This window comes from Notechis scutatus, chromosome 2, assembly GCF_049901735.1.
Source record: "Notechis scutatus isolate UNSWTSFEM ecotype Mainland chromosome 2, rNotScu1.2, whole genome shotgun sequence".
NCBI classification, from domain to species: domain Eukaryota; kingdom Metazoa; phylum Chordata; class Lepidosauria; order Squamata; family Elapidae; genus Notechis; species Notechis scutatus.
Genome location: NC_142010.1, coordinates 163,670,538 through 163,685,173, shown reverse-complemented (window position 1 = coordinate 163,685,173; position 14,636 = coordinate 163,670,538). Strand labels below are relative to the sequence as shown.

The following is a 14,636-nucleotide window of genomic DNA, read 5'->3' as shown; positions in this document are numbered from 1 at the left end:
GTGCTCTGGAATAAGTACAATTTTATTTCTAGCAGCTTCCTTACATTTCAAGCCAGAGTTAATAGTTACATAAAATGTTATGTAAGTTATATAAGTTACTTTCAATATAGCAATGTACTGCATTAAAGAAGCTTTTTAAGAGTTGTACAAAATTCTTTTTAATTAAAAAAAGAGTTAACTTTAAATCAAAACTCATTAAAAATGATGTATTTGTAATGATATCAAGGTTTCTTTTGTTATGATACCCAAATGCTGGCGTCTTTTTTTTTTTTTAAATATCCAATATCAAAATAAGGACTGTCACTAGGCTCAAATAAAAATCTGTCAGTTAATGTATTGGAATTCTTAGTCTTTCCTGCTACTTCCTGAGGAAAAGGATATGCGTTCAGACTGCTGAGGATGGATCACTGGTTCACTTCCCACTCAATCTGCTCCCATTTTAACTATCTTTTCCAGAGCAAATCTAGGATACACTAGACATAGACTTGTAGGATCCAATCTGGGTTGGTCACCAGGACCAGAAGTTTTGTATTCTGAGCTTTTGGACTCATGCTGGAGCCCATCCTCAGGGAACTTCTCTCTAGTTCTCTGTGTGGTATTTATAGCGCCTGCCATATATGGCTTCTTAGATGTTGATGTGCTTTTAGATGTTTGCTTGTGCTGCCCAGCCTTGCCTTCTAAGTAGGCTGGTGCTAAATCACTCCCGTTGACTGATGAGGGGACTTCTTTCTCAGTCTTCAATCATTTCCCTGGCTGTTTTTGTGCTTGCTCATTCAACAATCTTAGTAGCTGCAAAATTAAATGTGTGTCCTTGTTCATCGCAGTGTGAGGCTACCAATGAATTCGATTTTGTAGCTACTAAGATTGTTGGATGAGCAGGCACAAAAACAGCCTGGGCCTGGGAAACAGGCCCCTCATCAGTCACAGGAGTGTTGATTTACCACCAGCCTATCGAGTAGTTAGAAGGTGAGGGCTGGGCAGCACAAGCAAATGACAGCTAATGACTTAAAAGCCAGCCATCAACACACCCCAATCAACATCTAAAAAGCCACACACAACCAGGCACTATAAATACCACACACAGAACAGCACGCACCCTGCTAGAGAGAAGTTCCCTGAAGAGGGGCTCCAGCACAAGTCCAAAAGCTTGTAATACAACACCTCTGGTCCCAGTGACCGACCCAATTGGATCCTGCAACGTTATCTTGGGACATGTATATTTGTCTTCAATTGTAAAATAGACTTGTGTTATTTTCAGTTTTGGTAAGTATTCAAATGACCTTACTCTCCCCTTACACATACATATGTAGACATGCACAGACATATACAAACTCTGAAGTATACATATGGGCAATCCCAGAGGTTAGCAGAAGTATCCTTGTGACCTTCCTTTCTTCTTTTCTATTTCAATTAACAGCCTCAAGGCAACAGCATAGAAAGACATAGTCTAATTAGACTTTGTGTTAATTGGCATATTTCAGCAACTACAGCAATCTGAAATTCTTACCACTGAGCGAAATTGTTACTGGCTCTGATTGCCTTAATTCATCGACAGTGGGAAGGTGAAGGGAAAGAGTCAAGACTACACCCAGACCTGTTCCAACCCAGAGGCAAGGAGACAGAGATGCGTCATTTTTCTGTGAAAATGACTCCATGAAATTTAAAGCTGTGATTGCTTCCTTAGATTCTTTGTCAATACTGCAGATACTAGAACTTCGAGAAGGACTGAATGAGTTCTCTCTGTTTTCTGTTGAAAGAAAATAAAACAGATTAACATATGAAATTGCCATTTACCAAGACAAGTTATGGTCTTGCTATTATCCAGTTAAAAAGAATGTATTTTATGTGACCATCTCTTCCTCTCCCAAGGCAATCTGTGATTGTTAGAGCAGCTGTAGTTCATTCATTAAGCAGGGCTCTTCACAGACATTAATTTTTAATTACGTACATGATTATTGCTTTAGAACTCTAAAGACATGGTTGATTCATGTATAGATTGTAATTAATTTTTTTTGAAAGATGAAAACAGAAATATCTACAGTAAATGGAAACTCACCTTCCACTGTGATGGGCAAAGAGATCTCCATGCAAGCAGCAGATTGTGCTTTCCTAAATGGAGGTTTCCCAGGAACGCGACGATTGATTTTGGAAACATCTGCACTGGACAGCCGTTTTCCAGAACTGTAAGTTAGGGAAGTTGGATTTGTACAGTGTCCATTTACAGAATCTGTCATGAGATTACATTAGAATTTTCATTAAGATCAAAAAGAGGTTGCCTTTAGTGCTGCAGTTATTTGACAATTTCTTCTCAGCTTATGCTTCATACACATTTTTTAAATACTGTACTGTCATTTGAGAAAATGAACATTTGTCTGTTTACTATTATTTGTTTTCTATAATCTACCAAAATTAAAAAGTAGGCATTATATTATTATAGAATTTTACAAAACACATTATACAATATAATTTTTAATTAAATTAAGAAAGAGAACAACTTTATTCAATCTGTTACCAGTAATAAAAGCTACATTGATATTTCTCTTTACTATTACATGAAAAATATTGTAATAGCCTATACCTGTAATGAATACCAAATTTTGTTCAAAATTGAAGATCCAATGCATTTTTTGTGTAAAAGATATTGTAAATTATATAGACCCTGCATGCTGTCACTCATGCCCTGCTCATCACTTGGTTAGATTACTGCAACACACACTACATGGGGTTACCCTTGAAAAATATTCAGAAGCTACAATTGGTACAGAATCATTTTAACAGCCTTATTGATGGCAGCCCAAACCACAATAATAGGATAAGACCAAAGCATGCAATTAATGTTCCAACTCCTGTATTATATGTCCAGTGGATTATACCTTGAACATTTTCTGAGGCACTTAGAAAAGTGAATAAAAATTTCAGAACTTTTGTTGGAGCATCCTGTTATCATTATTTTGATTCTAAAGTTGAACAGCCCAACACCCCTCATATGTACTTGAAGAAGGTTTACAATTATCTACTGTGTCCTAGATACAAACTCCAGGCAAAGAAAGAAAATCAATATAAATAAGAAAAACATTAACTGCTTTGAAACTCATCGAATTTGGTACTCAACACATTTTGATGTGAAAAGTTTGCCCAATACTCATTGTTTGTTTGGTACTCTATGTACAAGCTAGAATCGTCAGTGTCAACTGCCTTGTAACGCACTACATTATTCCTTATGGGAAAATATTGTTTGGTATTCATCATTTTTGGTACTCATCGTACTTCCTGGAACCAATTAACAATTGAGTATCAAGGTACTACTGTACCTTTGGGACCCAGTGCAATGTTTATTAATGTCTATTAACAGTCAATAGAAGAAGGGAATAATTATCTAATTCCCCTAATGTGTCCTCAAAATGTAAGACCAGACTAGAAAACAACAAGGTTGCAATGGGGAATGAAAAAAAACATTAATTATACAAATAGACATCTGTTTACATTTATCCACTGAAACCACCAAATACATCCGAAATTTTAAAGATACAATGCCTTCAATTCTAATTTCCAATAATTCTTACCAAAATATTAAATCATATTGGTTTTAACTATTTATTTTCATAATGCCCCTAAAGAAACCTTTGAAGATTGGCCCAACTGGGTACACTTTTCATTTTAAACTGGGCAGGCTGGCATTTGAAGTTAGTCTGCTGAATACAACATGTTGCACTGGAAATTTCCTCTTATTGCAAACACAGGCATAATAAGGCCTGGTTATCAGCCCTGTGGAAGGCAGAAAGAATCAAAACTCTGTCCTCCATTTCATGGTCCCTGTCCAGCAAGACCCCTCACTTCAACTGTTTGTTTAAAAAAGAGAGAGAAATTATTCTTTAAAACAGAATTATGGGAATAACATTCAGGCAAAGAAAAACTTAATTTTGTTTATTCTTGCAATTCCCACCAACTATGCCTTTCTATCTTTCTTTATAAATGGCGCCAGGAAGATAAAAGTAAGATTAATTTTAATACAAAGCTAATGCAAATGTCTGGGCACAAAGAATAGATTGCCCTGCTTACACATCTTGGGTGTCTAAGAAAACTTTCAGAAAAAAAGAGGTCAGAAGTTGACTTCCTACCTTTCCTATGCCCATTTACATCTCTTTTGCCCTTATCTGATGGTATGTGGTTGACATGCCTTTCCCTTATGAATGATTTCCCTTATTAAACCAGTCTTCAGTGTGCTCTTTCACATCAACTCAGGAGCTAATATAATCAAACTCCCAATACATTATACGTGAGCTGACATTTAGTTCTGTTGGTAGAGGAGGAGTGAATGGGTTTAAAACATTTTGAGAGACATGATGGTAAACAAATCTGCATGCTTTCTACATGAGTCCAAAATGAAAACTGTTTGTAAAGAACTATTTGTACCTCAGCCTGTTCTGACTTGATTTCATGCTTCTAAGGCAGCAAGACCAAATTGAGATTCCGAGATGCTAGATCTAAAGGCAACTAGCCCCCAAATAATAATTACCTGAAGCTGTGGGGGACCTGCACCTCTCCAGCTCCATTGGAAGTGAACCATCGGGTACCTCTGTGACACCTATTAAAATATTAAATTAGAATTCATTAATAATTATTGCAATCAACATTATATAAGCAGACTTTTCCTCAAAAGATGTCTTTTTGTTCTCTTCCATTCCATTCTGTAGTGAATAAATAAGATGGCTTGATGGACAGAGGGAAGATCTGGTACCAACCAGCGCAATGATCAGATAGACAAAATTTGATCCCAAGACAAAAATGTGATTTGCAAGAACTTTTCAGTCAGTGTCTGACCACACAATTCATATGAAGATAAAAGAGGAAGGAAAGGAAGCACATTTGGATTTGCAAGATTGATGTCGGCCCTATAAGATAAACCAAAGTAAAAAGCAGACACTATGCAGACCTAAGGCTACTTTTATTAGAACATCTATAAGAACAGAATCTTACAAATCTGAACATACACACTCACATTTTACTCTAGGTGGTCTGCAACCCACAAGAACAGATTTAAGTACAGGTATGGAATTGTGCAATTGTATTCTTGGCAATGAATGCCATTTTGCTACCTGGAATTCAATCACGATACAATTCAATGGACTTGGACTATAGAGTAAAATGTCATTTTTAAAAAATAAATAATAGAAACTAGCATGTGGAACTCATAAAGGCTTCTTGTCTCTGAGACAGCAGCGGTTGGACAACTCTAGTAATAATTTTTGCCACATACATACCCAGTAAGGAGCCTTCTAAATGGAAAAAAAATGCAAGATCTTATTCTTCTACAAAAAAGGTAGAAACAATACTAATAATATTTAGCAATCTGGCACTAAATTTAACAGATACCTGTGCACGGCCAAGATTTCAAGAAACAAGGTACCAGAATATAATTTTAGATTCAGGAATGACTTACTGTGAACCACTGAACTTTGACTGAGTAAAGAGCAAAGTGGGAATAGGAGCATCTCTTCCTTACGGAGGAGAAAAGACTGTACCCATTCACAGAATTTTGCAGATCTATTATTAGGAAGTCAATTGAAATCAATTGAATCAATTGGAAACTGCTTGCTATTGATAGTGATAAACTTCTGCTTGATTACTTCGGAACAAAGCTAGGCACTCTCCCAAGGTCTTATCTTCCATACGAGGCCACTGAGGAAGACAGTAGGTAGATTTCTCTTTTCTGCAAGCTCATGATTTGTTGTGTCCATGACCTATGTTACTCTCCAAACCTTAAAGAACTGGATGTAGGAGAATAAGGTGAACCTCACTTCAGACAAAATGTAACTGTTACTGATTCCAGGGGCTGAACAAAGAGATATGCCTCTCCTGGATGGCGTTTCTCAGGGCAATCATATAACATTGGTAGGAAGAAAGGGTTTTTATTAGCTTCAGCTTCGTCATGTGCATCCTTATCTGGAGGAGAGTGATCTGTTTCAATGAGCTCAAGAATAAATTATTGCAATACACTTTTCATGGGATGTCTCTTGCAGACAGCCCAGACATTGCACCTAGACTAGGAAGTGGCATCATGATGGCGAAGGATAAAGGATGCCTGTCTAAAGTTTCACATTTTCCTCTGGCTGAAGCACTTTCAATGTTGCATGGATATCTTCTGGCCCCAATTCAAGATGGGATTAAAGTCTGATACTACATGGACCCCATAAGAACACCGACTCCTCTGCAATCCTTCCTGCACTTCAAGGGCATTAAGGCAGTTTTGGGACTTCCAGCTCTGCTTCCAATGGTGTCAGAGGCAAGAGCTACAAGCTCCGTGGCCCCACTCCGAGCTCTCCCCGTCGGAGGGCTGCAAAAGGAGCCATAGCCATTCTGTAGAAGTGGTGAAGCAAATGGGGGCACTTTGCAGGTCAAGGAGAGCCTCATCTCTCCTCTCTAACTTGGAAAATCCCCCTCATCTGAAGAAGTCGAGAATGCCATCTATTGACGAAAGGAAAACTGACTCCTAGACTCCTGGAAATTTACAGAGGAGGAAAGGAATATTTGAAATCTGGTGGCTGTGACTTTTAACTGTTTATTGCCTTATGCTTACCAGAGGTGGAAATAAGAAAGACATTATATGAAAGAGATTCTGGGAAGCTAGAATAAAAGACTAAAATCACAGAGCAGACTTAAAGAACTTTGAAAGTACCTTGGGCTATCAGAGTATTGACTAAATGCTGGAACTGGCTCATTTAAATAATTGACTTTGTTTTGAAAGAAATGGATTTTGAGTGAAATAAATACCTGCTGGAAAAAAGGCAGCATGGAAATTTGAGAGGAGAGTCGCATCTACTAATGATTGTAAATTTGGACTCTTTCTGAACTAGATTGTGGCTTTATTGTTTTCTTCATCTTTATTGCTATTATGACTGGAGTTGAAGGAGCAGCTGTGGAAATGAGAGGACTTTTTAATGCCTTCGTTGTTCCAAAATATTATGGATTCAATCGATGGTATCGATGAGAAAATGGAAAACATTTTGCAAAGAACAATGAATAAAGATCACGAGCTGGTGGAAGCAACAGAAAGACTAGATGAAATGGATTACTCAAGTCAGCAAACTGAATATGAACAAGGAAAAACATGAATCAGAAAAATCAGCAAATGAAGCAACAGCTCGACAAAGAGGAAAACCAGATAAATGGCAAGCAAAAGGAGCAGAAAGAACATATGGCCACATCAACAAATAAATCAAGGACTGGAGCAAAAAATAGGACTGACCAAAGAAAGACCAAAGAAAATCAAACAGATAAATCGATAATTGGAGAGACAGGAGGATACTTTTGATAAGGAGACTGGGATGTGGGCAGACATCTGGAAGAATTGGCAATATAAAATTGTATTGGGAGAAATGTTTAGATTGAACAAGAAAGATATAGATCAGACAGAGATAAAGATGAGGACTGTGGGAGGCAAATTTAAAAAATGAATTGAAGCACTAAAAAGAAGAAGAGATGATGGATAGAAATAATTGCCCTTTAAATATTAAAGTAGCCTGATTGTAAACTGAAAGAGGCAGAAATAAAATTAGATGGGGAAATATTAGACGATAATTTTTATAGAATGAATAAAAATAATAGATAGATTAGAAGTTTACAGATGTTAGGCATTTTTAATGTATGTTTAAATAATATAATGAGGATTACTTAAATTTGATCAATGTGACAGAGATTACTAACATTGTTAGTGTAAATTGGATTAATATGAATGATACTCAGAACCAACTTTGTCTATACACAATAGACAAATGTTTAGATTGAACAAGAAAGATAGAGATGAAGATAGAGGAAAAAGATGGGGAGTTAGGCATTTTTTGTTTATGTACATTTAAACAATATAATGAGGATTACTTAAATTTGATCAATGTGATAGAGATTACTAATATTGTTACTACGAATTGGATTAATATGAATCATACCCAGAACTAACTCTGTTCAGACATAACATGGATGTATATTTAAACTATATATATGGTATTCAGCTTTGCTCGGGTATTTTCCCACATCATTGTAGTTGTGCTTTTAAAGTTGTAGCAACGTTTCGGCAGAATCTCATCTGCCATCATCAGGCTTCTGGCAAGCCAGTAACATGACCACCAAGCCACACCCATACATTAGGCCACGCCCACAGAACCAGTTGTTAATAACTTTGAATCCCACCCCTGCCTCTGTGTGTGTGTGTGTGTGTGTGAGAGAGAGAGAGAGAGAGAGAGAGAGGTTAGATCAGATCTCTCTCTCGCACATGCTCTCTGTCCCACCAACGTCAGCAAGCCACCGTCAGTCAAAATTCATATTAGTGGTCCCTGGAATTTAAAATTATGAGTTTGGTAGTCCCTGAGGTCCAAAAGGTTGGCGACCCCTGGATTAGATGACCTACAAGGTCCCTTCCAACTCTGTTGGAACTCAAAATAACTGTATTCTGTAAGTGTTCTGTACTTAGCGGTCGCACTTAACATGTTTGAAAAGGCAAACAGTGAGGAAGCAAAGTTTTTATTCTTTTCCTAAATTTTGAGAAGTCTCATGAACGTTTATCTGTGTATGTTTATGTGTTTATGAAACAGTATTAGGCTTAATTTGGGATTATGTGTTTTATGTAGTTCTGCTTCAAAATCGTAATATATCATTTGCTGAATTATGCTTAGATTGGAAAAACTATATGCATTTAATTTGTTATTGTAGAATCAGAATATAAAGCAAGTCTTCATTTTAACCCAGCAACAGCTGTTTTTATTTTTATTAGCAGGATAAGAAAGAAGATTTTAACCCACACCCAATCAAACTGTCATAATCTTGCAATCTTACTTTTATTAGTATTTGGCTAATCACCTGCTAGAATCTTTCTTATAGCTTTGTTCTTTATATATTTTCCTAAGCAGTCAACATATATTTTCTAAATACAGACATTCCCAAAATTGCAGGGCACAAAATGAAATGTTATCAAATTAATTTTCACTGTATTTGCTACCTGCACTAAACTGCTTGCTTCTGCGAGGAGAACGAGGCTGGCGCTGATAGGGATCACTCAATCCGTGGAGGTCAAAGCTTCCTATGCTCAGCAGTTTAGTCTTCTGCATAAAATCTACAACAACCAGACCATTGCAGTTTCCAAATGCAACTCTGTGAAAAGAAACATGGTTTAAGTATTTTGGAGTTATCTCTTTCAAGTACTGAAACTGTAATAGATTTTGAACAAAGAAGCATTCATGTAAGATAATAGCAATAGCAATAGCACTTAGACTTATATACCACTTTATAGTGCTTTACAGCAGTGGCCCCCAACCTTTTTTGTGCCACGGCCCGGTACCGGCATCACAAAATGATCCGCGGCCCGGTACCGGCATCAGCACACATGACAAGGCAAGGCGAGCCGAGCGACCAGCCAGCCAGCCGTCCCCCGCTTCTCCCCGCCACCTTGAACTCCTCCTTTGTACCTTTGTCAATGGGCTTCACTTCGGGACGGCTTCGGGACAGTCGCTCGGCTCGCCTTGCCTTGGGTGCTGAAAGAATCCTCGCGCCTTAGTTTCGTTCGAAGCCCCCCCCTTTCGATGAAACTAAGGTGCGAGGATTCCTTCAGGACCCAAACGCCGCTTTCCAACTGGAAAAGCTCACCCGGAAGCACTTTCTCGTCAAACAAGATGGCAGCGCCCAGCAAACTGGTGGCCCGGTAGGAAATGTTCCACGGACCGGTACCGGTCCGGGGCCCCGTGGTTGGGGACCCCTGCTTTACAGCCCTCTCTAAGTGGTTTACAGAATCAGCATATTGCCCCCAACAATTTGGGTCCTCATTTTACCCTCCTCAGAAGGATGGAAGGCTGAGTCAACCTTGAGCCTGGTGGGATTTGAAGAAGTAGCTTGCAATACTGCACTCTAACCACAGTGCCACAAAGGCTCCTAATTTTTATTTTTATTTGTTTTTATTTTTTTATCATGCATATTGTCTTTTATTCTTATACTATGAGCTCCAAAGAAATCTGGAGTCAGATGGCATCTAAATCAAATGAATTAAATTTAGCTCATTTTAAGAACCAGATCAGATGATGGATCATTCACCTTTGCTATCACAATAGCACTGAAAAGGGAGCCCTGCTTGTCAAGAAGAGCTGACTTAAGCTGTGGGTGGGTGGGCGACTCATAGTCTACCTGTGACATATAGTTCCGAGAATGTCATATTTAGTGCCCTGAGACCAGGCCGCTGAGACCATGGCCACATTTTGGCATTGGCACATATGGTCACTTTTTTTGTAAGTATGCTTATAAGGATGGGAATGAGAACAATTTGGCTCTGAGAGACTTCCTTCTTTCACATTTGGTCCTAAAACTCCCAAAGTAAACCAAAGAAGGAAATATTTCTTTGGGTTATATCATATCACTTCTGGAGGATCTCTTACAGCTCTTCAGAAGTTGGAAGCTTAAGCATATCTTTCCAAGCAGGTTAATCAGGCAGTTACTAATCTCCTATTGATAGGAGGTACATATACTTAAGGTTTTATGGGCCACCCTTCAGGTCTGCTTTCTGTAAAACCCGGAAGTAATAAGGACAGTTGCTGGTTCATGAAGGAAAAGCATTGTACACTTTAAGAACATATCCTTACATCTGCCAGTGCTGACGTTGCAGCGTTGTCGGATGTGAGGAGCAGGTCTCCACACTCCCATGCCGAGTTTTCCCTGTTGGAGGGCTCCAAAAGGAGCGAAGGCCACCTTGTAGGGGTGGTGAAGAAAAGAGGGGTACCCTGCAGTTCGTGAAGAGCAGCAACTCTCCTGATGGACTCCGGGCTTCTTCCCTCTCCCTTGACAAGGAGAAGAGGCATCCATCATGGCTGCCACGAAGCCCAATTTAAGAATCCAATTTTCTATGTTTTAAAAGATCTTTAGCTTCTCTCCTCTTAGTTCCTCTTTCAGGTCTAGGATTTTTCACTCTATGGTTGTTAGCCGCTTTGAAAAATAGTTTTCAGAGTCTCTTTTTCTGGATTTTCCTTTCTTTTTTGCTTTAAAGTTAGAGTCTGAATAAAAAGGAATCTTCTCACCCAGCTCCAATCACTGTTCATCTGCACCGTTTCTGAACATTTCTTAGTTGCTTTGGCTGTCCCAGCTATTGTCCCCATTTATTCGTACCTATTTCCTGTATTCATACCCAAGTTTATTCTTATACCTATTGTCTTGTAAGCAATTGACAAATCAAATAAATAAATAAAAATAAATTTATTCTCCAAAGCACCAGAGGGCAAGGCAAGAAGTAATAAGTGGAAGCTTGTTAAAGAGAGATCCAACCTAGAATTGAGAAATTTCCTGACAATGAAAACAATCAACCAGTGGAATAGCTTGCCTCCCAGAGGGGTGGATACTCCATCGCTCCATCGTTTTCAAGAATGTTTTCACACTTTTCAAGACCATTTGATAGGATGGTATAAGATCGCATGCCTTAAGCATGGGGTTGGACTAGGACACCTGTCCCCAACTTTCCAGCTCTGCAGACTGGCAGCAGCAGTGACGGGCTTGGAGAGGGAATGGTTTCACGTGCGTACCTGCTGCTTGGGCAAACGGAGCTTTGCATGCTTATGTGCTCGCCTGCTGCTTTCATGGCCCAGTTTCCAAAGGACTGTGGCCCTCGTACCAGGCCACTGGCCAGGGATTGGGGACCTTTGGACTAGAAGACTTGTGAGGTCCTTTCCAGCCTTATGATTCTATAGACTATGAATGTCGGTGGAGATTCTCAGTAATCCAGGTCACAGTTGTCTCAAAGGTGCTTTTTTCAAAAGGCAATGGACTGTTTTTTTCCCTGTGGAGGAGGGGTGGGGCAGGATGGTGAGGGTGATAGAAGGATGAAGGATTCATATTATATGAATCTACATGCCTCAAAATACTTGTTTTTTTATCATAGGTATGCCACCAATGTTGAGATTATGAAAATTTTGTATTGATCCGTGATGGGGTAAAAGTAATTTATAATGGCTGACCCCAGTGGAAAAATAAGTGAAATCCATGCCTTGATTTCATGCCTTGATTTGAACTGCACAGGCTGTAATAAGTTTTTAGAACTCTAATGTTTCTTCCTCCATGGTTTGACAGCTTCAGATAGCTTTCATGAAAAAAAAAAATCAAGAACATCCATGAGGATCCCAAGATTGTGTTTAAAAAGTTTTTTACCTAAGTAGAGTTAATGAAAAGTACCGCTGACGATATATTTGAAGAAGAAAGGATCTTGCAGACAGTCACAAAAATATGGTTCTATTTTAACTGTTTTTCCCATTCTATCCCCCCTTTCCCTTATCCTTCCCTCTCCTCCCTCATTTGCCCTTCTCTCTTTCCCTCTCGGCCTCTGCCAAGGCCTGTTTGCTTTCTCTTCTGTATATAATTTGTAGAAGTGTTGTTTTTAATGGTAAAATTAATAAAGCTTTTTTATAAAAAGATTTTTTAACCAAAAATCACCAGATCTTTGATTGTTATGGCTTATTTTTTTGCAAATGGTTGTTTGGATAGTACTTTCGTTTGGAGTAAGGACTAATAGACATCTGCATCTTGGTCCCATCTTTTCTGCCATTTTTCCCAAACCACCAAAAGAAGACAAATTACTAGGAATAATATGCTTTTCTCTTCCTGGAACAGGTTCTGTTACTGGTTCTATTACTGGTTCCAGGCAGATCTCCATTCTAAAGATTTCCCACTTCCCAGCCAGCCAAACTGGCCAAACTGAAATGAAAATATAATGGGACAACTTACAATCCATAGGCTGAATTCACTGCTAGGCTGGTTATTTGTTGAGGAAGTTCACCATCTACACACATCAATTGAATAACAAGTTCTGCCTGATAACCAGGAGGCATTCTTACAGCATGAGTCTTCACACTAAGAAGAAGAGGAGAAACAATGATCAAAATAATCTGATTACCCAGTTGGAAATCACTTGCACTAATAAGAAAACTGGCTGCGAGAAAATATAAAGTCAACACACCACTGTATAATTTCTAAGGAGAAAAGCAGGTGACAATCATTGAGTGTGTATAAATGTTTAAATAGTATGGATTGACATTTTCTTCCTCTCAACTGCTTGCTTGATCCCAATTGTTTCCAATAGTATCTTCTGTATAAAACAAGTCAATGTTATATTGTAATATTAGGTCCCTTTTGATTCTTGAAGCAAGGGTAACTCAAATTTTATTATGCTTTTTCATCCGAAGCAAGAATGCAATCTATAGTAACCCCCTGATTACGAATGTTAAAGAGCTATTGGAATAAACCTACCTTACCCTTCCACTGTGGAACAGAGCAAAATGAAACTTCTTATATTTCCCTATTTTTTTTTTATCATCACCTGGCACATTTCATGGTGTTGAACTAAAAAGCAACAATTAGAACAGGGGTCTTCAAACTTGACAGCTTTAAAACTTGTGGACTTCAACTGCCAGAATTCCTCCTCCAGTCATGTTATCTCAGGAATCCTGGTAGTTGAAGTCCACAAGTCTTAAACTTGCCAAGTTTGAAGACCCTTGAATTAGAATAATCATTTAATGCTATTCCTGGTTGCTTAACTGTATGGCACTAAATACAGATAAATAAATTCAATTCTTTTCAACAAAACTCAGTCATTGCATTTGAATGGAAGAATAATAGTGTTTTATTGCTATAAATTGTAATGTTTTATTAATACAGGGCCTAAAAATATAACATGACAAAAGAGAAGATGCTAAGTTGTCCCCTGTCTCTATCCCATTCTGGAGCTATCCCAATTTTGTTAGCTTCATTTAATTTTCTAAAGTATTTAAATTCTTGGGAAATGTTACTCTTTTCTGAAGATTAGCTATTCCCCTCATTTTATACATTGAATATCTTATAACTATTCTCTTGGCCACTTTGTTCATGTTATTTATATGGACATCAAAGGATACTTGGCCAACAACCAACCCCATGGTATCCAACAGTGCCACTGATAACTACACAGTTTATATGCCAGCTGCAAATTAATCTAATAATCATGTAACCCATGTCTAATTAATTTGGCAATCATAATGTTATGAATTCTGTATTTCTGGAAAATATCAGTGCTGAAATCTAGTCTAGTCCAGAGTAACCGGTCATGCTTCTTTTTCAGAAATTGAGAACTTAGGCTTCACCAGTATGTGAGAATCTAGCATAAGTGAGATGCCATCAAAGTCTCCTTAAGAGGAGGAAGAAGGACTGATGGAGTAAAGCAATAAGACTGGTTTGGAGAACACAGCTCGCCCTTCCTCTTTCCTCCCCAGACTGAAGCATTTTTTTACTTTTGGGACAATCAGCATTCAAACACCTTCTACTCTGATATTCACTGCCAACATAACATTAGTTCTCAGAAGAACCTTTGATCCTCATGTGGCAGCAACTTCAAAGAATGGGCTTAGGGACTTGGTTGAAACAAATATGGAGGGGTGTGCCAGTCTAGATGTGACAGGAATCTACTGCAGTACATAGTTATTGGTAGCTCCTAAATCAGCTCTGCTGAGCTCAGTGTCAAATGAGAGGAATGATTTCTACAGTCTAATAGTGAGCAACTACGCTTATCTGAACTATCAGTAACAATTTCTTAGTACAAAAACAGAAAATAATTCATGAGATACTATTTATACAGAGGTATCAATATG

At 38.3% G+C, this 14,636-nt stretch overlaps 1 protein-coding gene across 4 annotated transcripts in view; it reads right to left on the bottom strand.

The window, feature by feature from the left end:
- Positions 1 to 14,636, bottom strand: part of STXBP5L (syntaxin binding protein 5L) — an 81,351-nt gene that overhangs the window by 10,853 nt on the left and 55,862 nt on the right. For all 4 annotated transcript variants that reach the window (XR_015747923.1, XR_015747925.1, XR_015747924.1 and 1 more), the window contains exons 17-21: positions 12,742 to 12,867; positions 8,990 to 9,141; positions 4,517 to 4,585; positions 2,057 to 2,227; positions 1,508 to 1,747 (exon numbers count right to left, since the gene is read on the bottom strand). Coding sequence is in view for 1 of the 4 variants with exons in the window: in XM_087957233.1 (XP_087813359.1) it covers positions 1,508 to 1,747; positions 2,057 to 2,227; positions 4,517 to 4,585; positions 8,990 to 9,141; positions 12,742 to 12,867 (758 nt within the window). In the remaining 3 variants the exon portion in view is untranslated. The remainder of the gene's footprint in view (positions 1 to 1,507; positions 1,748 to 2,056; positions 2,228 to 4,516; positions 4,586 to 8,989; positions 9,142 to 12,741; positions 12,868 to 14,636) is intronic.